The sequence below is a fragment of the Chelonia mydas genome, chromosome 11 (assembly GCF_015237465.2).
Source record: "Chelonia mydas isolate rCheMyd1 chromosome 11, rCheMyd1.pri.v2, whole genome shotgun sequence".
NCBI classification, from domain to species: domain Eukaryota; kingdom Metazoa; phylum Chordata; order Testudines; family Cheloniidae; genus Chelonia; species Chelonia mydas.
Window position 1 is genome coordinate 56,443,937 of NC_051251.2, and position 23,930 is coordinate 56,467,866.

General features: G+C 43.6%; 1 protein-coding gene across 1 annotated transcript in view; it reads left to right on the top strand.

Annotated features, from left to right (window-relative positions):
• Positions 1 to 8,371: 8,371 nt before the first annotated feature.
• The window catches only part of PLCL1 (phospholipase C like 1 (inactive)), a 306,728-nt gene continuing 291,169 nt past the window's right edge, over positions 8,372 to 23,930 (top strand). Inside the window, exon 1 of the mRNA XM_007071869.4 lies at positions 8,372 to 9,039. Within this exon, the coding sequence (XP_007071931.2) occupies positions 8,749 to 9,039 (291 nt within the window). The 5' untranslated portion in view covers positions 8,372 to 8,748. The remainder of the gene's footprint in view (positions 9,040 to 23,930) is intronic.

Genomic DNA, 23,930 nt, shown 5'->3' on the forward strand with positions numbered 1-23,930 from the left:
ATTGCTGTGAAATGTAAGTCTCTTATAAATGTATTGTTCCTTTTGGCTGGAATCATTAGCCAACGTTTGGGGCCTTGCTGGGTTGTTTCTATTAGGAGGAGAAATTGATAGTCAGTTGTTTGGTGTTATCTTTATAGAGAATATAAACCATGTCCTGTTCCCCTAGACATAAGAGACAAACAGGTAGTTTTCTTGTTTGGAAATCCTACTCTGACCCTTCAGAGTACTGTGCCCAAAAAGAAGTTCTGGCTCTTACCTTCCTTCCAGGGCCATGTTCACTACTGGTTCTATCATTTAGCAGTAACCAGTAAATCCCTTAGCTCCTGTACTTGCAATCAGTCCTAGCATAACCCCTCAGCCCACGTGGTTTAACTTCACCTTGCAGCCCAGTGACTTGGGCAGTGGTTTCCTATTGTTTCCAGTTATTATATAAGGAGGCATTTAATCACTCCTTCCATTTCATCTGTAGTAGTTAGAATCAGCTTTGACAAAGTTTGTGTTGTTTATTTCTCAGAGACCTGCTTATTAGCAGCTGGTAACACGTGGCATAACAATATTAAGATCCTTTAGTGGTGGAAGAGGCTTGAAATACAATAGATGACCTAGAGATCAGGTTCCAGAAAAGCATGGCAACTGGAAGTTGTGAACTGACTATCCTTTTTGTTCTAAAGTAAGGGTATGTCTACACTACAAAATTAGGTCGATTTTATAGAAGTTGGTTTTTAGAAATCTACTTTATACAGTTGATTGCGTATGTCCACACTAAGCGCGTTAAGTCGACGGAGTGTGTCCTCACTACCGTGGCTAGCATCCACTTACGGAGTGGTGCACTGTGGGTAGCTATCCCACAGTTCTTGCAGTCTCCACCGCTCATTGGAATTCTAGGTTAAGCTCCCAATGCCTGATGGGGCAAAAACATTGTTGCGGGTGATTTTGGGTACATGTCGTCAGTCGCCCCTCCCGCTGTGAAAGCAACAGCAGACAACGTTTCGTGCCTTTTTTCCATGCAGACACCATACCATGGCGGCAAGCATTGAGCCCGATCAGCTCAGCTCACTGTCACCGCAGCTGTTGTGTCCTGGGTGCTGCTGTCAGCAGACGGTGCAGTAGGACTGCTAACCATCATCATCCACCACTTCTGCTGCAACTCTGCTCTCCTGCAGACGCCATACCATGGCAAGCATGGAGCCCGCTCAGCTCACCATCACCACTGCTGTTGTGAGTATTGTAAACACCTCGCGCATTATCCTGGAGCATATGCAGAACGGGGTGAAGAGACGCCAGCATGAGGAGGATTTTGATGAGGACATGGACAGAGACATTCCTGAAAGCACTGGCTGTAGCAATTGGGACATCATGGCGGCAGTGAGGCTGGTTGATACAGTGGAATGCCGATTCTGGGCCAGGCAAACAAGCACAGACTGGTGGGACCACATAGTGTTGCAGGTATGGGATGAGTCACAGTGGCTGCGAAACTTTCGCATGTGTAAGACCACTTTCCTGGAACCCTGGAAAAGAGTTGCTTTCCCCCACCCTGAAGCACAGGAATACCAAGATGAGAGCTGCCCTGACAGTTGAGAAGCGAGTGTTGATAGTCCTGTGGAAGCTTGCAATGCCTGACTGCTACCAGTCAGTCGGGAATCAATTTGGAGTGGGCAAGTCTACTGTGGGGACTGCTGTGATCGAAGTAGCCAATGCAATCATTGACGTTCTATTATCAAGGGTAGTGACTCTGGGAAATATGCAGGTCATAGTGGATGGCTTTACTGCAATGGGGTTCCCTAACTGTGGTGGGGCAATAGACGGAATGCATATCCCCATCTTGGCACCGGACCACCTTGCCAACCAGTACATAAACCACAAGAGGTACTTCTCAATGGTGCTGCAAGCACTGGTAGATCACAAGGGATGTTTCACCAACATCAACGTGGGACGGCCGGGAAAGGTGCATGATGCTCACATATTTAGGAACTCCGGGCTGTTCGAGCAGCTGCAAGAAGGGACTTACTTCTCAGACTACAAAATTACCATTGGGGATGTTGAAATGCCAATAGTTATTCTTGGGGACCCTGCCTACCCCTTGCTCCCATGGCTCATGAAGCCTTACACAGGCAGCCTGGACAGTAGTAAGGAGCAGTTCAACTATAGGCTGAGCAAGTGCAGAATGGTGGTAGAATGTGCCTTTGGACGTTTAAAAGCTCGCTGGCGCTGTTTGCTGACTAGGTCAGAGCTCAGCGCAACCAACATTCCCATTGTTATTGCTGCTTGCTGTGTGCGCCATAATATTTGTGAGAATAAGGGGGAGACGTTTATGGCGGGGAGGGAGGTTGAGACAAATCGTCTGGCGTCTGATTTCGAGCAGCCAGACACCAGGGCGATTAGAAGAGCACAGCTAGGCGTGCTGCGCATCAGAGAGGCTTTGAAAACCAGTTTCATGACTGGCCAGGCTACGGTGTGACCGTTGTATGTGTTTCTCTTTGATGCAAAGCCGTCCCCCTTGGTTGATTTTAATTTCCTCTAACCAAACCACCCTCCCTCCCCCTCCCCTTCGAAATAAAGTAACTACTGTTTTGAAACCATGCATTTTTTATTTATTAATTGAAAAAAAAAGTGAGATAACAACTGACAAGGTAGACCAGGTTTGGCGGGAGGCAGGGGGGAGAGAGGGAAGGACAAGGCCACATTGCTTTTTGTAGCCACACTACAAATCAAACTGTTTGAATGACAGCCTTCTGTTGCTTGGGCCATCCTCTGGAGTGCAGTGGCTGGGTGTCCGGAGCGTCCCCACTCCTCCCTTCCCGCATTCTTGGGTGTCTGAGTGAGGAGGATATGGAACTTGAGGAGAAGGTCAGGCAGTTATACAATGGATGCAACAGGGGTTTGTGCTCCTGTTCGGTTTCCTGCAGCTCCACTAGACGCTTCATCATGTCCCTTTGCTCCCCCATTAGCCTCCGCTCTTCGCACTCACTTAATGCTTTCCTGGCCTCTAACACTGAATGCCTCCATGCATTAAGCTGTGCCCTATCAGTGCGGGAAGACTGCATGAACTCAGAAAACATGTCATCGTGAGTGTGGTTCCCCCCCCCCACCTTCTAATCTGTGATAACCTCAGGGACGGAGATGATAGGGGGAGCATAGAAACTTTTGCACCTGGGGGGAGAGATACATTTCTGAGAACAAAAAGGATACTCTTTCACAGTGAATCAAGCAATTCACAGCAGACAGCACATGTGCTTTAGGTACAAGGTTGCATTTTGCCTTTTATATTGAGTACTTGCCGGTATGGTGACACATCACACACAGCTGGGCAACAGAATTTGGTTTCCAGGCAGCCATGGTAAGGCACAGGGTACGCAGGGTTGGCTTCTTATGCATAATATGTGGGAATGGTTTCAAACTGCCGTGCCATCTTTTCCCATAGCAAGCAATGGGTTGGGCTTCACGTTTAAAAGGAGGGGCTGCTGTTTTCAGGTGGATGTGCAGCACCCACCTCACCCCACCCCACTGTGTGGCTATTCTCTGGGATGATGCCTTCACCCCTCCCCCCGCCGCGAAGCTATTCTCCAGGATGATGATCCCTTTTAGCCAAGTGCAAACAGCCCAGCATGAATGGGGTCCTCTTACTGTTCCCTTACAAAAATTCCCCTATTTCAACCAGGTGACCATGAATGATATCACTCTCCTGAGGCTAACACAGAAAGATATAGACTGAATGTTGCTTGAATGTGACCAAAACCCAGGACCATTTGCTGCCATGCTTTGTGCTGCAATGATTCCAGAATACTTGCTACTGGCTTGCCATGGTAAAGTGTCCTACCGTGGAGGACGAAATAAGGCAGCCCTTCCCAGAAACCTTCTGCTAAGGCTTTCAGAGTAACTCCAGGAGAGCTTGATGGAGATGTCCTTGGAGGATTCCCACTCCATCTCCAGACATGTGAACAGACTTTTCCAGTAGCTGTACTGGCCATGAATGCGTCCCAATTCTTCAGGGCAAATCAAACATTAAACACTGTTGCTTTTAAACCCTGTATTGTAGTTACAAATGTGCACTCACCAGAGCTGCCTTCTCCGGCTTCAGGGTTGGGGATCCCGCCTTCGGAGGGTATTGGGTCCAGGGTGATGAAAAGGTCCTGGCTGCTGGGGAGAACGGATTCACCACTTGCCTGCTGCGCATTCTTCTCCTCCTCTTCCTCATCCACAAAATCCTCCTCTGTGTTGCGTGTGACTCCCCCCTTGCAGGTGTCCATGGACAGTGGTGAGGCAGTGGTAGGGTCCTCCCCCACTAGATGGCCATGCAGCTGATCATAGAAGCAGCATGTATGGGGGTCTGACCCGGAGTGCCCGTTTGCCTCCTTTGTCTTTTGGTAGGCTTGCCTGAGCTCCTTAACTTTCACACGGCACTGCTGTGTGTCCCTGTTGTAGCCTCTCTCCATCATGCCCTGTGAGATTTTGACAAATATATTGGCATTTCTTCTTTTTGCTCGGAGTTCTGCCTGCACAGATGCTTCTCCCCATACAGCAATCAGATCCAGTGTCTCCCTTTCGGTCCATGCTGGAGCTCATTTGTGATTCTAGGGGGACTGCATGGTCACCTGTGCTGCTGAGCTCATCACACTGACCAAACAGGAAATGAAATTCAAAAGTTCCCAGGGCTTTTCCTGTGTACTTGGCTACTGCATTGGAGTTCAAAGTGCTGTCCAGAGTGGTCACATTGGAGCACTCTGGGATAGCTCCTGGAAGCCAATACCGTTGATTTGCATCCGCACTACTCCAAATTCGACCCAGCAAGGTTGATTTTAGTACAGAAGTTGATTTTAAGAGCCCTTTAAGTTGACGGAACGGGGTTGGTTGTGTGGATGCATCCATTTAAAAATTGACCTAACGTGGCTAAATTCAATCTAACCCCCTAGTGTAGACCAGGGCTAAATACTAAATATCTATCTTAAAAGAACCTGCAATAAAGGAACATGTTCCTAATTGGAAACAGTGAGTAGCTAACTTTTCATTTTGATTTTATTTGTATAAACTTGTAATAACTTTCTATTATCTAAGCTTACACCAGGAGTGCTATGTAAGGAGCTCCTGGTTCCCAGTCATCTGCTCATAATACTAAACAATGACTCTCTACTGACTGCTAGATTGAAATTGTGACCTGTTTGCCTGGGTCAGGGGAAAGCAGCATCCTGTATTCTCTATCACAGCACAAACACGGGCTATTGGAGCTACTCACAAAAGGAAAGAGAACGTTCCCCCATGCCCAACACCATTGCAACTTGGGATGCATATTGTCACCATCTTTCTCCCAGCCTTCAGCATTTTTATATTAAAAATGTAAAGAAGCTTTTATATCTGATAGGATTTCTCATTGAAATAATGTTTGCATGTGTGATGACATAGAAAGGGGTTGTCGGCTGAGTGAGGGTCTGATTCAACTCCCACTGCAGTCTGTGGAAACTTCAGAGGGGAATTGCATCTGGCTCTAAATTAGTATATTTTATGACTTCTGCATGGAGCAAAGTACAAGGCTCTATTTTCTATCTTCTACATGTATTACGGTCACAATTCTAATGGGAATTATGTTCTCTGCATTTAGTGGCAATTAATAACTGGCTGGTGTAAAGGTGCTCAACCCTCACATTTCCCGGCTTAGTCATTAAGTGTCAGGAAATTCCTGACCCAGGGGTCTGATTAATTAAGAAATGAGTTTAGGAAACTGGAGAGAAATGGAGCTTTCTGATAAGCATGTTGTCACTGAGCTTTATGTCTAGAGTTTGGACTCTGGGTGTTGTTCTCCATGGCGCTGGTTAGCTATCTGATCCTAACCTCTCCCACAGTCTCTTCACCTCCTCACTCCAACTGCCCTGCATCATCCATTCTTTCTTTCCCACCCTTTTCTCTCCTCTTATTCCCCTCCTTTCTTTTGTCCTTTTAAAATAACCCCATCCAAACTAAATCCTACCCAAAGATTTAATAAAAACAGCCACTTGAAATTAACCTGATACAAGCAGAGTGAGCATGTTATACCCTTTCCCTTACTCAGTCTTTTACACTTGCATTGTAAGCTTCTTAGGACCTGGACTACATGCTACAGTCTGTACAATGCCTTGCACAGTGAGGCCTCATTCTCATTTAGCCCTCAAGCACTACTGTAATAAAATATCAATAAACTAAAAAAAAACCCCAAACTAATTCTCTTGTGTGCAAAATCTGTATTTTGAACTCTGCCCTGTACTTTGATTGCATTTATTTAGGAAAAAATCTCTCAATATCTGATACTACTGTAATACAACAGATTTAGAGCTGGTATGAGTGCAACACCCTTTAGGTCGCAGAAGTTGCAATCACTTACACTAGGGCCTCGATAAACTCCTCCTTGCAGCTTGGAGGTGCAGTTTGAACCTTCTACACTAGGAGGCAGGGTCTGCCCCACTGGTTCTCCCTGGCAGCTGGACAGAAGGGGTTTGCACTACTTGCCCTCCTTTAGACTCAGGAGGTAAAGGGTGGCTTTGAGGTATGGGATGGGGGGCTTCCTGTGGAAACAAGGTCCAGCCAAATCTATTCCCTTGTGTCTCAGTAACCCATCTAGAGCCAGGCGTCAAGCTCTGTCCCTTCTGCCAACAACTGAACTAAACCAGAGGCAATCAAGGTTCCGCTCTGAATTATTCCCTGTATTTTTTATTACAGTTCATAGAGTGCACCTGGACCAAATCCTGCCCCCCTTACTCAGTCCGACCTTCCGTGGAGTAGGGCTGCAGCATTTGGCTCTTGGGGGAAATAAGTGACTGGTTAATTTCAGGTTTCAGAGTAACAGCCGGGTTAGTCTGTATTCGCAAAAAGAAAAGGAGTACTTGTGGCACCTTAGAGACTAACCAATTTATTTGAGCATAAGCTTTCATGCATCCGATGAAGTGAGCTGTAGCTCACGAAAGCTTATGCTCAAATAAATTGGTTAGTCTCTAAGGTGCCACAAGTACTCCTTTTCTTTTGACTGGTTAATGCAAGTGTCTCTGCTGCCGGAACGTCTTGTGGATGGGCGCTAGAGGGCGCTGTTGTTGCTGAAACCCTTCACAGTCGTGCGGCTGGCTGGACCGAGCGAGGATTCAGCTTCTCTCCTTCACCCACGTTGTAAATGCCCTGGCGCGGAGCCTTCCGCGGCGCCTGCTTGTTCTCTCCGCTGATCAGAAACTAAGCGCCGGTGGCTGCCGCTCTTTGATTCTTTACAAACGTAACCGAGAAGGTCAAGGCGGAGTCCCACGCTCCCGCAGCCCGAAACTTCTCCCACTGGAGTCTAAGGTGAAAACTCCCCCTGACTTCGCTGGGAGCAGCAGGCTCTGCTCTCGGAGGCGAAACGGGGAGAGGTCAAAGCACTTATTCCGTAGGGAGAAAGCAGAAATGAATTAGATTCGTATCCGGAGCCCACTCCCTGCATTCCCGCCTCTGTCGCCCTTGTGAATGGCCTGGGCAGAATTCCCCCTTCCCCCCCACGCCATACAAACGGAAGCTGCTCTACGCGATCGTTTACATTGATAATCTGAACGGTGTTGAGTCGGGCCTCCCCGTCCACTCTTCATCCTGACACGGGGGTCCCACCTGAGCCTGGGCGAATGTCCGTCTAGCGGTATCTTTTTCATACACATCAGTTTATTTAGTGTTAGTTTTGAACGGTCTCACTTTTAATCCAGTTCAGCGACAGAGCTGTTTCATACCTTTCACCCGCCCTGATCAACCCCTTCACAGTGAACATAACACCCCTACAACCGCCTCTAAATGGGCGCTTACTGGGATTGCTAATATGCACGATTTGGAACCTTTTCTCCTGGTTTTCCCCCCTACTGGCGTATCTTTAGTGTGACATGGTCAAATTTCAAAGCATCCCAGAAACGTCCCTCTAGTTGTATCTTTAACCCTTCACGCTCTGATGACCACAACTCTAATACAAGCTCACCCTCTCCTCTCTTTTTAACTTCCCTAAACCATGCCTCTCTCCCGGGTACTTACTCTCCTTACGTGACTGCTCCAGCACAAATGCACGCTCTGCTTTGACAGCAAGGCTGCGCTGACTGGGATTTCTGGCTTGCAGGGGCAACTAGCCTTCTCCCCCCTCCCTTCTTCGCTGCCCTCTTTAACCGCCCCTGATCCCACTTCAACACGTCGTGTTGTGTGTGTGTGTGTGTGTGTGTGTGTGTGTGTGATCTCCAGTTGTATGTACCCATTCGCTGGGACTCCCAGCTGAGCCCACATTCCACTCTGCCCCATGGCCACACCCCCCGGCGGTTACTATTGGGCGCCCCCGGCCCCATCGGAAAAGCGGCTCCTGTGCTAAGTGGCCCGGCTCCTTGTCTGTCAGCCTGGCCTGTCAAAACACGCCTGGCTCTGTCACAACAGAGGAGTAGCGGCGCGGCACTTCCTGCTCGCGGGCGGGCTGCGGCGAACCCCGGGCGCTCCGCTTCTGCCTTGCCCACGCGCCCAGTCCTCTGTGTTGTGCCTGGCCCAAGCGGGGCGTACGCCCGCCCTTTCCCTCCGCTCCGAGGGAGACCCTCCCCCGCGCCGCCGGGGCAGCCGCCTCGGCGGGGCGGCATGGCCACCTCCCGCTGCGGAGGGAGCCGGGCTAACAATGACTCCTCCTGAGAAAGTTGCCGCCGCCGCGGTGCCCTCGGAGGAGAGGCTGGAGATCCTCGCCCCGCAGCCCCGTGTCCCCCGCCGTGTCGGCGCCTGCCCCGGGGGGCGCTGAGCCCGCGCGGGAGGGCGATGGCAGAACGCGCGGGCAGCAGGGAGCCGCCGGCGGCGGCGGGTCCTGCCCTGCCCGCGGCGCCTCGCAAGGGCGAGGGGGAAGGCGAGCTGTGGCCAGAGCCGGTATCCCTGGAAATCCCTGCGGTGGCTCCGGGCAGGAGACGGGAGCGCCGCAGCGGACTGGCTATGGCGGGAGCCGCCGAGCGCTTTCCCGGCAGCCTGGGGACCTCGGCGGGGGCAGCAGCGGATCCCGAAAACAGCCTCTTGGAAGCTGCCAAGGCGACCCCTCGCAGGAGCAGTATTATCAAGGTAAGGCGGGCAGCCCCCTGCGCCTTTGGGGAGGGGCACGCGTGGACCCCTCGGCACGTGCCCCCTGGGTGAGGAAGCTGCCCTGAATCCGAGCAGGGCGTGCACAGTCACCTAGAGGCACCGGGGCGGTTTCTCTTCACGAGCCAATCTCCCTTCCTGGAAAGGGGGGTGCCTTGTTGGGAGCAGTTGTTGACGGGGAGCACTGAAAGTCTCTCACTTCAGCCAGTCAGCCCCCCGCCCCCAGCTAATAGTTTTGCGGGATACGTTTGCCCAGTTCTCAGCTTTCCATCGCTCCCTTTCCCAGTGGTTCTCAACCTGTGGTGTGGGTACTGCGGATGGTTTGCAGATCACTTGGTGGTCGCCTGTGGAGCCCTGGCTGGTCACATAATATTGGCTCTTCTCATTCTTCCCTCCCCCTGCTACCTAGCATTAAAAGAAGCTTAAAAACTTTTCTAATATGCCTCTTTCGTGTTGTCGCTGTTGTACATGCCACAGCTGTGTGAATCGGTAGAGATGGTTGTGCCTGGGATGGGATGAGAGGTGGTCCACACAATACAAAATGGGAAGAGATGGCCCCTAAGGCACTCTCTGTATTACAATGTGGTCTGTGCTATGAAAAAGCTTGAGAGGCCATAGCCCATATGCAGACTTTCAACTTCTCATTTCTGGAAGGTATTTTTAACTGTTAGGGTAAATTATGCTGAAGAATTAGGAGCAATCCAGGAATGGATAGATTTCGGGTCAGAATGAAAAATGTATAGATGCAGAAACAAATAGGAGAAGCAACATTGCACCTTATTAAAATGAACATAAATAGAATTATGAAGGGAGGAGTACTAGAGAGGGGACCTATCCCTCCAGCTTTTAGCCTGCAGAGGACAACACTGACTTTGTTTTCCCCCTTCCCATCCACCCAAAATTGTATCCTGCAGGAGGGGAAGCAAGGGAGAGATGACCAGGGACCGATTTAAGCTCTTAGCTTGTACAGCAAATCTCAATTAATGCTCCCCTCTGTCGCTGTCAGCTGCTGATCTGTGGCTGTTGAGCTGAGTGGCTGAACAGGCAAGAATCTGGGGAGTGGGGGAGAAAAATGTGGGATGGGTCAGGGTGGCTGCTGAGCTGGCTGGGAAGGAGATATAGTAGCCATCCCCCCTCACTCTACATTACCAGCAGCAACAGCTTCTCCTCCCCTCCCTTTAGCAGATCTAGGAATGAGGGAAGGCAGGTACAGCACAAACCATTCACATATAACAGCTTTGGGCACAGATAATACACTGTATATTCACAGTCTGTTTCTAAGGTACATACAGTGGCCAGTTATACACACACACATTTTTTGTGTGTGCTCCAAACTGGCATCTTCAGCACTTGTGTGAAATGGAACTGATTGTGTAATATCGTGTGTAAATACACACATGTACTTGTTTATTTTCCAAACCTTCTAAATGCTAAGGGTGCGGACTACAGAGGCATCTGCTGTGTTGAAGAACACCGGGTGGTATATCTGGACAACAAATATCTTGCAGTAGCTTATTGTTTTATGGTTTGCGGATTTCACAAAGAAGATTGTTTTCAGGATGTGAACTTGGATAAAAAGAGGAAAAGACCTCTGTTGTTGTTGCAAAAGTATCAGAAAAACAGTTGGTTAGAAACAACAGAGATGCAATCGCTTTATCAGATAAAAGGAAGATTTTATAGAATGGGCTATAGGCATACACTTAAAATGATTAAATTGGTTTATACTAATTTTGTTAATGCTCACATGAAAGTGGACATCTTCAAGATACTATTTCCAATTTACGGACTTGATGCTGTCCTTATTCACATGAGCAGTCCCATTGAAGCCAAAAGTATGTGGGTGGCAGGATTGGGCCCTAAAGCAGTAGTGCTATTATTAATGCTGGAGAGAAAGTAATGGAATACGGGGAATTCTGGTCACTTTATGTGACCAACAACTGTTACCACCAAACAACAATGTAAATATCTTGTTTGAAAAATACACGTGATTTCTAATTTCATGTGATGAAGGGCCCAGGCCTGCGCCTACAGAAGACAATGGAAATTTTGACATTGATTTCAATGGAAATTTATTCAGTTGAATGTAACATTTTTGCAAGTAGGCTTAAACTCAAACTTCTTATTTGAAACTGCATTTTTTTGGTATGGTTCTTGGTAATGTTTGCTAACTTCACAATAGGGCAAGTTTTGAAATAGCAATAACGTTTTTTGTTTTGCAACTCATCGTTATTTTTATGTAACATTTGTGAAGAACTTGAAGGCAGAATAAATAGGTTCAACCTTGACAGTTCTTTCACTCTTGCTTAGAAAAATACGCAGTGACACAAATAAATTAAATTACCGGTATGTTTAAAAGCTGAATGCATTCCAGATTGCTAGGCAATACTGTCTGCTTCGCATCCTCATTGTTACAGTTAAATTAACAGGTTCAATTTTGACCCTAAAATCCTTGACTATCTATTTGTCGTAATCTAGTAGAGAAGTCTCCCAGGTTCCATTTATATATTCAGTTTAGCTTTTAATAAAGATCTCAAGGAAAGAGAATTACTATTTTTATATACTGAACTAAGTGGTCCCTCATTGTAATTATTTAAGTTGCACAATGAATCCTAGAGAGACGAATCTGTGCGCAGAATTCAGATGAGAGAGTTGAAGATGCACACTAAAGGCTGTTTAATAGATATGTGTCAATGATATCCATATATCTCCTTGGTTCTTTTGGCCTGGTTAGGACTCGAGAAGACAGGAGTCAGAAGTAGACCTTGTACTTGGGTGAGGAAAAAAAAGACTTCAACTATGGTTGACCCCTGTGCAGGGGGAGGATCCTGGCACCCTTCATTCTTGTGTACTTGAACAAAAACTGGACAAAAATCTAGCCCAAGGCAAAGCAGTAACAAACATTCATGCTTAGCTCTAGGTACTTCATATGTTCATTCTTTTTCATAAATGAAGCATTCAGAGTTGGATATTAAGGTTGTGATTTCCAGAGGAAGTGTAAGGGAGTTAAATGCCTAATTCCCTTAGGCTCCTTTGAAATATTCCGGTGTAAACTACTAATCTGCATCAAATTTGTCCGAATCCAGCAAAGCACGTAAGCATGTGTGTAACTTTCTATAAGCATTCGCTAAAAGCAATCAATTGAATTCAATGGGACTATTCAGGTGCTTAAAATTACACACGTGCTTAAATGCTTTGATGGACGAGGGTCATGGTTCTTGGAGTATGTACTCCAACACTTTCCTTTTTCTCTTGAAGCTTGTGTAAAGGCTTCACAAGATACATGATCTTGACCTAAAGTAAAGAGAACATCACTGACTGGGCAACTTTAAAATTTCGATCTGAATCTCCCTGCTCCATAAGGTGTCACAATCATGGATACATTCTGATTAATTTCATGTAGCTTTCACTTCAGGTTGAGGATATGCAAAATTGCAAAAAACTGATATTACAGTAATCCTCTGTTTTGACTTATTGTGCTATTGGGACTAGTTACAAAGAATTAAGTTTGTTTTCCCACAGGATTCCCTTATTTAGTGTTTATAGAAAAGCAGTTTGAAACCCAGTTTTCCTTTGGTATTGTCCCATTGCGTGATTCTGGGAGTGGCTTTCATTTATTTTGGAGTAAGAATTAAATGGGTAATTTTGCCTGCATTTTCCAAGACTTTTTAATGTTTTAGGAAAAGCTCTCCAGCTATCGAATATGTATTGTTATATAGAATCAACATTTTAAAAATAATTAATTTACCATCACAGGGTTTTCAGATGAAGAATTTTCATATGCAGGAAAATTAATTGTTTAAACATTGCACATTAAATAGCAAAATGAGTTTTACAATCTTACTTTTATTATTGTGTTCATAAATCTTTAAATCTAAATAAGCTTGAATGAACAGAATCATAATGTTGTTCCATTGCTTTCTTTAAATTCTTTTTTATCAGCTGAAAAGAGAGCTGGAGTTGAGAAAGTGATAGAAACCTGCACAACAGTCATTCAAAGACCACAGTGAAGTGTCTGTGTAGTTCTGTAGAGGCCACTGGACTGGATGGGTGAAGGGATTGGTAATAGGATCCAATACTTGGTCACTGGTTTAAAACCAGCTCAGGGTGATTGCGCCTGAAAATCTTGATTCTCTGATGCCTGTTTTGTAGCCTATGGGAAATGAGTTGGAGGCATTTTTAATGACCTTATCCTGCACCTGTTGAATTCAGTGGGAAAGTTCCCATTGACTTCAGTAGTGTGAGGTCAAGGCCTTAGCACATGGGTGGAAAATAAATTGTAAAAGAATCCCAGTACTTTCTTTGGGCTTGATTCTTCAGGGCTTGGCCCCAATCCACCAAAGCATTTAAACGCATGCTTAATTTTAAGCATATGAGTAGTCCAACTGAACAAGGAGTGTTCAAGTCATCCATCTTTACTTTAGTCAAAGTACATTCTTTTAAAATTAGTTTTAGTAGCCACCTTTTGGATCTCTGTGTCAAATTCAGAGGTAGCATAAGAGGGTGCATCTCCATGCAAGCTAGTGGAGTTGGTTGCGTCAGTGGAGTGTTTTGACCTAGGGTTGCCAACCCTCCAGGATTGGCTTGGAGTCTCTGGCAATTAAAGATTAATCTTTAATTAAAGATTATGTCATGTGATATCTCCAGGAATACATCCATCCAAAATTGGCAACCCTAGTTTGACCTCCAAAGGATATTTGCTTTAAAGAACTGAGTACAGTCTTAAATTAAAAAAAAAATTCTCTGTAGCAAATTAAAATGGACTTATACTGTAAGTAAAATATTAACCCTTTTGGATAATGTCCAATGTGTTTAAGGTCTGAATATTTGTCCTTGGACATGTTCTCTCTCATTTAGAGAGAGAGGAAAATAGTTTTTCTTTTCATTCAAATTTTAACTTGCTAACCTCTTATTTACAACTCTGTAGATGATGGGGGGACTTTTAAAAAGGCATAAATAGGAAATAGAAATATTGACTTTGTACATCTACCTCCTTTTCAGGAATCCTTTCATTTAAATCAGTTCTGATTTGGCCTTTGAAAAGAAAAGAGAAAATAATAATTGTTTATATCAGGAATTTCACCCATAGATCTCATAAATCATTATCAAAGCTTATTTGGGAGAATTTTATGCGAGTCCAAACTTTGTAGACAGGTTCAGTGACATTAATTTAAGAGGCTTATTTGTATTCAGCCACTCTACTTCACAATTAACTTTAATAAGAATTATAATCATGCTGTGACCAGGTCCATAGCCAGGGAGTTTGCTTTCCTGAATTTCAACAAGGAAAGAAAAAGCTGAAATGAAGCAGGGAGGAATTCCAGCCGCCCTCCCCCCATTCCCTCCCCCCCCCCCAAGTGTAAAAGGAGTAGTAAGGACCTATGTTTCTATACTGCTGCTATATAACCTTTGGCAAAAGACAAGTGTGAAATACTATGTCATACGTTAAAGGCCAGAGCCTGCAAAGCAGACAACTCCCATTGATTTTTTTCGTGTGCATGATATTTCAAATTCCATTATAACTCGAACCTCTTGAGATGCTTTAAACAAAAGAAGTAAAACAAGATTATTTGTCTAAACATCAGTAATTTTGTGATTTTAGTATGTGTGCAAAGGTGACAAATGAGGCATTATTTGGAGAGCAAGAGAGAAATATTGTTTATTAATTTCACAACTGGTTAAAAGTGATGGTTATTTATTATTTGTAAAAGCGGTAACACCTAGGGCCACCCATTGAGATTAGTTTCCCACTACGCTAGGTGTTGTACAAACCTATAATAAGAGACAGTCCCTGTCCTGAAGAGCTTACAGTATAAACAGACCAAAAACACAGCATGGTATAAAGGAAGTATTATTATCCCTGTTTTACTGAAGGGGAAATGAGGCACAGAGGCGTAGGGACTTGCCCAGGGTCGCATTGGTTAAATTACTCTCAGATGCTTTCAGTAATTTTTATCCCTTCTGGTGAATTATCCATGGCTAAATCAAAATTAATTGTTTGCAGATTGAAAGTATAATTGCAGTTTTCCTACCCTTCCTCAGTAAGGAGGATAGAAAATGGAGTTAAAAAGGGAGAGGTCGCTTCTTAGTATTTAGTGCTCTTGCCTGTAAGGCTTCTCAGCATAAAACTCTCAGTGAAGTCAGCTGTTATTATTATTTTCTTTCTGGAATTGGAAGTATAAATAGTTTAATAAATTGATAGGAAGGTTGTCCACTTATGTAATCCCCACCTATATCTTTTCTGAAATACTAAGCAACTTTTTGCAAAGACATTCCTCAGAGGCATCTCAAACATATATCCCTGCTCTTCCTACATTAACTGTATACTTTTGGAACGGTATTTCTTCCCCTTCCCCATAACAGAAGGACATCTTTGTCCAATGATGTCCTAATCTAAGACATAGGTCCTTGTTATATTGATAAAAATGGACTTTGCATATAAAGCTGGGGGAGGGGGAAGGAAGGGACAATATTATCAGAGTTCCTTAGTCATTGTGGTAGTGAAAGACCACTCCTAACTTCAATGTGATACTTTCAAACATTGCCTTGGTCTGTTTACTACTTACAGATGTTTCTTCAAGGCTCAGTCTGACAGTCCTTGCACAGATGATATGCCGGACTGGTCTTTTTCCTATTCTGCCTTCAGTAGTTTGCAGGCAATTTTCAAATCCAGGAAAATTATTTAAGTGGCTGGCTAATATTGTTATGGCTATTTTACTTCAGGAAGCAATATTTATCCAACGACATTTTTAGCTCTTATAAACCTCTGGTAAAAGAATTTAAGGTTTTAATGTATTGTAGTTTGTGCTCTGAAGATAGTGTGGTGAGGCAACTGAGATATTTGGCACATCTTTCTTTGCAACACAACGATATCTGAGGGAAAAACTTTTACTAAAAAGGAAAGTTACATTTCTCATGATTGTTTGTGTCACTGGAATTATTTAGTAACTTATTTTGCTGCTTGTACAATAAGTTTTAAATTTAGATGCCTTTTGCTAAAAGTCTAAATTTGAAAAAGTTTGTTAGAAGTAAATTTTGATAGCCATATAGTGATTGTACCACTACTTGCTTATTGTTCAGACCAATGTGAGAAAGTTAACAATGGAAAAAAAATTCTGAAAAGACAGAAACAGTCTTCCGGCATGGTCAGTAAAATGCTCTCTTTGAAAAGTAAGGATGTTTATAGAGTTTCTTTCTATTAGACTCCAGAGAATTAGAGCATGACCGACTCTCATGCAATTTGTGCTCTATTTAATATATTTGTTTTATTTTAGATGCTTAATAATAACAACAATAATTCTTTAAACATTATAATAAAAGGAAAAGGACTTCACATATTCTCTTTGGGTTGCTAAGGTCGGTCTGCGAATATCTGTATACTATGTTCACAATATCTGTGACGTTACACTGTTAATCCATGTGTCCCAACAACCTGAATTGATGAGCTGGAGTTGCTGGGGAGCTATGCCAAATTCAGAATTTGTGTAAGCACTGCAGTGCAACATTATTGAAGTCAGTGGTTTAGCACCTACTTACACTAGTTTTGTGTTTGACTTCTTGTCTCTTTATAGGTCCCATCTTGGCTCAAGGTTTGCTTTTGGCAGGTGACTTGCTGATGTATGTGCAGAAAGTAATGCCCCTGAAAGTCAGTAGCTTTCTCTGGAGGTGCTGTTTGTTATATATGATTCAGTCAGGGACTTGCCTGGTAATTCCAGATTATGGTAACTTTGATATTTTCCTAAAACTAAGGCTATGTAGATAAATTCTGCATTTTTTCTATATTTGTGGTAATAACATTGTTTTCAGTGAGCAGTATTTTGGTTTGAGAGAATTCTCATGCCAAATTGTATAGTGGTTGTGTGGCGGGTTTTTGTTTTGTTTTTTAGACACTCATATCTAGATCCTCAAAGAGGTTTAGGTGTCTAACTCCTATTGATTTCAATGGAAGTTATGGACTGAAATAGTTTTGAAGATTTGGGTCTCAAATTCTATGGTAGCAAGCATGGTATATGTGCTTAGAGAGGTATTGGATGGATCTCATCACTTATGTCCAGTATTTGGCTAATCGAGGGACGTATCAGAACACATACTCTAAGGACCAAATCCTGCAGCCCTCACTGAGGCAAAGCTCACACTGATATAGAGCTGGTCAAAAATTTTTTAGATGGAACAGTTTTCTGTCAGAAAATGCAGTTTCATTAAAATCAAAATAAGTTCGTGTAATGTATTGGTTTTGATGAAATTTTCAATGGGATGTTGAGACATTTTGATAAAGACAAAACGAAACATGTTAACCTTGTTTTGATTCATTTAATTTTGACTTGTACTAAAATATTACTTTTAATATTTACAGTTTTAATATAATATAAAAGTATAATCAAAATGATAAAGTCAAAATGAAGCATTTTTACCATATCAAAACAATTGGATGTTATCCAGATAAAATGTTTTGATGGGCCCAAATATATATATAATTGTTTTAATTTTCGTTCTCCACAAATTTTTGACATTTCAGATTCAGAATAGTTCGTTGAAGTGCTTATCTATGCAACACCATGATAGCTGAGATCAGCTGAAGCTGTCCCATTGACCATCCGTAAATCTGACCTCTTGAGAACTGGCGAAAGGATGCCCTCTGTGTAGGCACCTAAGCAAAGGAACTCAGTCCATCTGGTGTTCTGCCAGAACCTGAATTTGCAGGTCTTCATCTTTTTAACCAAGCACTTGTTTCATCTTGGGTGAAGACTGTGTAGGCTTTGCCATTTGATGGCTTTTCTTGGTAAGAGATGGCTATTATTTCTGCCAATAATATCAATGTGGTAAATAATGTTTGATTCATTTTTTCATGTATGTAAGGTGCCCAAAGGCCATTGCAATAGGTGCATAGTACATTATATAATAATGTTCCATTGGTATATTGGCACTGAGGGATAGGGCATCAGCAGAGGCATGCTTTATTTTGCTTACTAAGTACGTTTAGCAGCAGTTAATAAGGCTGTAATTGTTTACATTGGAGCAGCGCAGCAGAATATTTCCTACAGCAACGTTTTGTGCATTTTGCAGCTCCAGTGAGATTAAGTCCATCTGCAACAGAAATATTTCATTTGAGTTAATGGAAATTTTTTTGTTCTCTGTTAGAGCCAGTAATGCATCCTTTGTGGTGAAACATCTTGCTAATCAAGTTTGCACACCAGATTAGCATAATGTTTTTATTGTCTTGTATGCACCTGGTAGGCTTAATTCATAGATTCATAGATACTAAGGTCAGAAGGGACCATTCTGATCATGTAGTCTGACCTCCTCCACAACCCAGGCCACAGAATTTCACCCACCCACTCGTGGCAACACCTTAATATCTTCTGCAAAGAAATAGAGAGAGATGATTGATATAAATGTTTCAAAGCCATGTTTAATATCATACTCTCTTTTTTTTGGCACCACACTATTCATTCCCATGTGACCAGTTTGGACATGGAATAAAAATACAGTTTTAGGCACAGTTACATTATGGAAAATACAGTTACATTATGGAAAATTCATTAAGCCATACCAATACATTGGTAACTTGTTTTTGATTGTAAAACATTTTATTTAACACTTCCAGATTGCGAGAAAACACAACAGAATGGAAATTGCTTACACAAAACGAGAGGGTGGGCTGCAGCATTTTGTGGCATTTGCAGGCCTCCGAGTGAAGAAAAAATGGCTGAGAAGTTATTCATTGCCTGTTCTGGCATGCCTTTCGTTGTACTGATATGCATGCTGTATGCCACCAAATATAACTGCTTTTCAGCAATTCTTTTCTGCCTCTTTTGGTGAGAGAAAGCATGAGTTCTGTCACATTAGATGTTTTTGATGTGTGTTTGTGGTGATGAGCCATCATGGGATAATGCATTAGATTACCCACTGGGAGTCTTGTCACACAAACATAAGTGTGCTTGAAATTATGCTATTTCTAGTAGCTCAAATGACAAAATTGGCCCAGTGAACAGAAGACTGATTAATAAATGAAGAATTCCTGACATAGGGAGTTCCCCTCTGTTTCCTCTGGGGCAGAATTTTGTGTGTACTCTGACCATTCTGAGTTTATATGGGTAAGGGTATAGCCAGCACTCTGATCAGTTTTTGTATATAGTCTTCTGAGTGCTGCCGTTTTCCTTTCTCACCCCATAATTTACCCATAGTGTCAATTCTGAGCTGATGTATACTTCATACTCCTATTGAAGTTAATGAACTCTCTGAAGGAAGACCTGCTGTTACACCAAAGGGCCAAATTCATCCCAAATGTGAGCAGTGAACCTCTGATTAAAGTGCTTGGACCAAATTCAGCAGTGACTAACTCTAGTGTAAGTTACAACACACAACAGGTATATAGAAACCCAGTTATAAAGTGTCTGCAAAAAGAAGGGATGTCTCCTTTGAAGAACTGTAGGGGATTATATTACAATTTTTTAAAAAAAATGTCAACCAGGGTTTTTAAATCATGAGGGCTTGATTCTTAATCCTCCAGGTATCTTGTTCAATCAGGAAACACTCTTTATTGAGAGAGCAGAGTATGGAACCTCTTGCTGAGCTCAGAGCAGTCAAACATAGGCAGGCAGCTTGAGCATTACTCTGAGAATTCAGTGCAAAGTATTCCTGACAACTTTTCTTTGTGAATAGAGAATAAGGTGTTCCAATTCTGTACTCTGTAGGAAAGTCTGCATCTGCTTACATAATGCAACTGTTTTTAATATTAATTTAGCCCATAGATGGCTTATGACTTTTAAAGAGATTGCAGATTAATGCAATAACATGGCGACTTTTCCTTTGTGTGGTCATTGATATGTGGACAGCCAACCTCATGTGGTTTAGAGAGAACTCTAGACTGGCTGAGTTTTTCAGATGGAATTCACATCCCTGTGCAATAATAGGTGTTTTTTAGTTTTTTGTTTTGCAGAGAGGTATTTTGTCTAATGAAACGTTCAGCCCCTATACCATAGCAGTATTTGGGGGAACTCCACAGCCTCTCCCTAGCTGCTATTTCAACTACTGACCAATAGCAAAGGCTGCAAGCAGTATGCTGGTGTCTGAGGCCACTGAATCCATATAATCTGGTTTACTGGCTGCACTTGTAGCCTGCTCCAGTCCCAGTGATGAGTTTATGCAGAGCTGGTGTTGAACTCTCAGGGGAATTTGCCCATGGCACAAAGTGACTGCAACCCTCTCTTGGTGAATTCTCTTTGCACTGTAGCCCCCCTGCCGGGTGTAGAGCCAGGTCTGTACTGCTGCTGGTATGGGGGTGTCCGGAGGTACGTTGAGGGTGGGGTGGGCTATCGGAGAGTGAAAGGAAGTGTGCCTGGGGCAGCAGGCCTGAGACCTAGTGGTTCCCTACTATTGCAAGGCTCACAGGGGATCTGGCAGTGTGGGGAAGGGTAGGTGCAAACTATGGGAGCCTGTAAATAGCTCTAACCTTCTCTGAGGTCAGACCTAGCTTGCTCCTACCCCTTGTCCCTGTGCTAGGCTCTGCAATAGTACTGGATGAATTCCTCTTGCTTTGTACTTGCTCCAAGGCCATCCATCCATCCATCCACTGGGAGCTTTCTGTGGCCACTGGGCCTCTGGGTGAGTTCCACCGCTGTGGAATAATATCACAAGGCTATTTCATACAGAGCAAGAAATTATAATCTCTGCCTGAGAGGCACAGAGAATAGGCTAGGTGGACTCCTAGCAGCTTTCCAGCCTAAATTGTTTTCTATATATCAATACGTACTTTAATCGTGGTACTATATTTAGCACTGGCTATTAATTTCCCTACAACATACTTGTAAAATGGAATACAGATAACCCTATTTCAAAATGTAGATGGATTCAATTATTGCACTGAATTCTGTATTAAAAAGCTAGGAGGGGGGAGTGGGGAGGGCCATGTGCTTTGGTTTTCATAGTTCTTTTTATTTAATTTTTGATGTGATCTTCATAGATACTTGATTAGAAATTACATTTTGTTCAGCTAAAGTGATTGCTGATTTCTTGTAGCTGGAGCTATCAAGAGAGAGCTCTACAAAAGAATTACTGTATAAGATCTCTTTTTTTTCTCCAAATTTAATTATATAGAAGCCTTATTAAATAATTTAATGTAATAGTTTAATAAAAATTATATTGCATGGGAGTATGACTCACCTCCAGGTTATTCAATATACTGTAAATTCTTTATATTTTATCAAAATTATACGTGCATTGGCTGGAGAAATTTAATAAACTTTGAAAATATTTCTTAAGAGTATTTGTGTTTTGTGATAGTTGGGGCTCAATCAGGGGTGAAAGTAACTTAAGGGACTTACTTGTATGCAGGATGGCTGGGGTCCTGAGCAAGGTGGGAGGGGGGCAGCTCAACCGGAAGGGGCAGGGCCTTGGGCAGAAGGGGTGGGGCAAGAGCCAGACTTCCCCAGCCAGCCCTTCAGTGCAGCCCGGCAGCAATTTAAAGGTCCTGGGGCTCCCAGCCACCACCACCAACAGTACACTGGGGCTCTGGCAGTGATTTAAAGGGCTGGAGCCCCAGGCCCTTTAAATCGCCGCTGGAGACCTGAGGCTCCTGGCCACCAGCACTATGCCAGGGCTCCGGCACTGATTTAAAGGGCCCAGGGCTCATGGTTGCTGCTGCTACCTCGGGGCTCCAGCCCTTTAAATAGCTGCCGGAGCCCTGGGGCTTCCGGCCACTGCCACTACGCTGAGGCTTTGGCAGCGATTTAAAGGGCCCAGGGCTCTGACTGGTGGCGGCCAGCATCCCCGGGGCTCTGGCGGTGATTTAAAGGGCCAGGGACTCTGGGCCCTTTTAAATTGCCAGGCCCTGGGGAGGCTGCCCCCTGCCAGTACGGTTGGCTGTGTACCAGCTCTTACCAGTATGCTGTACCGTACCGTAGCGGCTTACTTTCACCTCTGGGCCCTATCCTGAAAGATGCATGGAAATCTTGTTGATTACAATGGGAGTTTTGTCCATGGAAAGTTCATAGTATTGGGACCTTATGCTGTATGCAACACCTGAATCCTCAGTCACTGTTGTAAATATTCATTTGCTGCAGGAAATTTTTATACCTGCATCCTGGAAAAAGTGCCATTTTTAATGCTATTAAAAAAATTGATTGTTCTTTGAAAATGTATTGTTAGAAAATGTAAGTCCTATATACAGCCAGGATGTGAAATTTATACCACAGCACTGTAATTTATAGTGGCTGTCGCTCCCTAAAGCAACATTTTCAGCAGTCTCATGAAGGGTCAGATTCTGCACCCATTGAACAATGGCAAACTTTTCAGCGATGTCAGTGGGTGCAGGATTTGGTTAATATTTTGCAACACAAATACATGATCACTGAACCCATCAATTTTGCCTTTAAGTTTTCCACAGCACCTTCTAAAAGTTTAAAATGTCTTTATTTTTGCTCTAAAATTACCCGTTTTGAACTGTGCAAGATTTGTTTGACTTACTTGTATTGATTTTAAACCTAAACAACATTGGATACAAATAATGGATTTTTGGGGATTGTTTTCAACAATAATTAGAAACAATAACTTTGAAGAAAATTGTGTTGTTATCATATGTGAGGAAAAAGGTAACCATTTATTAAACGGTAGCAGTTTATAAAACAAATACACTTACTATTTATTATTTGACTGTGTGCTTACGGCTATCCAAGAATGGAATTTACAATGGATGAGGTGGAGACACTTGCACACCTAATGTGGGGTTTATTTTTGTCCAGTCGACATATATTCTATATACCATAATATGACCTTTGTCTCAATGAACCAGTAGAGGGCTGATCCAAAGCCCATTAATGAACCAGTAAAGGGCTGATCCAAAGCCCATTAAAGTTAAAGGAGTCTTTCCATTGACTTCAGTGGGCCCTGGGTCAAATCCTAACTTAGGACTGCATTGTGATATCCTTACTTATGCTGAGTAGTACCTGACTCTTCAAGAATTCCCATTGACTTCAGTTGGAATGTTTTGTTGAGTAAAGGACTACTCCGTGCGAGCAAGGGTGTCAGAATCCAGTCCCCAAGATATATTGTATGAACCAATTCAGAGGCTATATTGGCCTTACTTGAGAAAACCTGTGGAAGGGCCAGAAAACACAATACATTTATAATGTGCAGAATTTCCTATAGCTTGGCCCATGGATGGGGTGGGGAGTGGAAAGTGGTAGTGGCGGTGGGGGGGAAGGGTTGCACCCTGACGTGGTTAGCTGGGGGTGGGAGCATGACTCTCCTAATAAATGAACTGCATGAAATCATGTGGATCTCAGGACATCTGCAGAAGGCTGGGCTACTTACAATGAGGCTTGGTATCCCAGTGCTACTCCTTGTGAGTTGCAAGCAATCTACTAGGCAATGTGGTCTTGGGGGCAGCAAAGATGAGAAAGGAATTACGTCAGTTTTCTGTTTGTATGCAACAAGGGGCAAAAATCCCTTAGAGAATACAAACATGCAATACAGTTTAAAAATTAACATAGATCTGGAACTGAGTTCAAAATCAGTTTGCAGTAAAGGAAGCACAAAATGTTGCACTGAAAACCCCCTCTGTTGGATTCAGGGTGTGATCCTGCTCACATTAAAGACAGAGGAAATTGTGCCATTGACTTTCAATAGGAGCGAGATTAGGCCTTAAGGTAATTATAAACTTCAGTGCTTTTGACGGAAGGGAAAGGGGTGGACACAAAGGGACAAATCTGGCTGTGAGCTCTGCACCATGGACCTTCAGCAGCAGCCCCCAATGGGTGGGCATAGCTGTATCTGTGTCCTGCACAAAGTAGTATAGTTTATCCTGCTTAAAATCAGTGTGAGTCTCCATTGCCACAGCCCTCCTCATAGTGTTCTTGGAGCACCAATGAGAGCTGTAA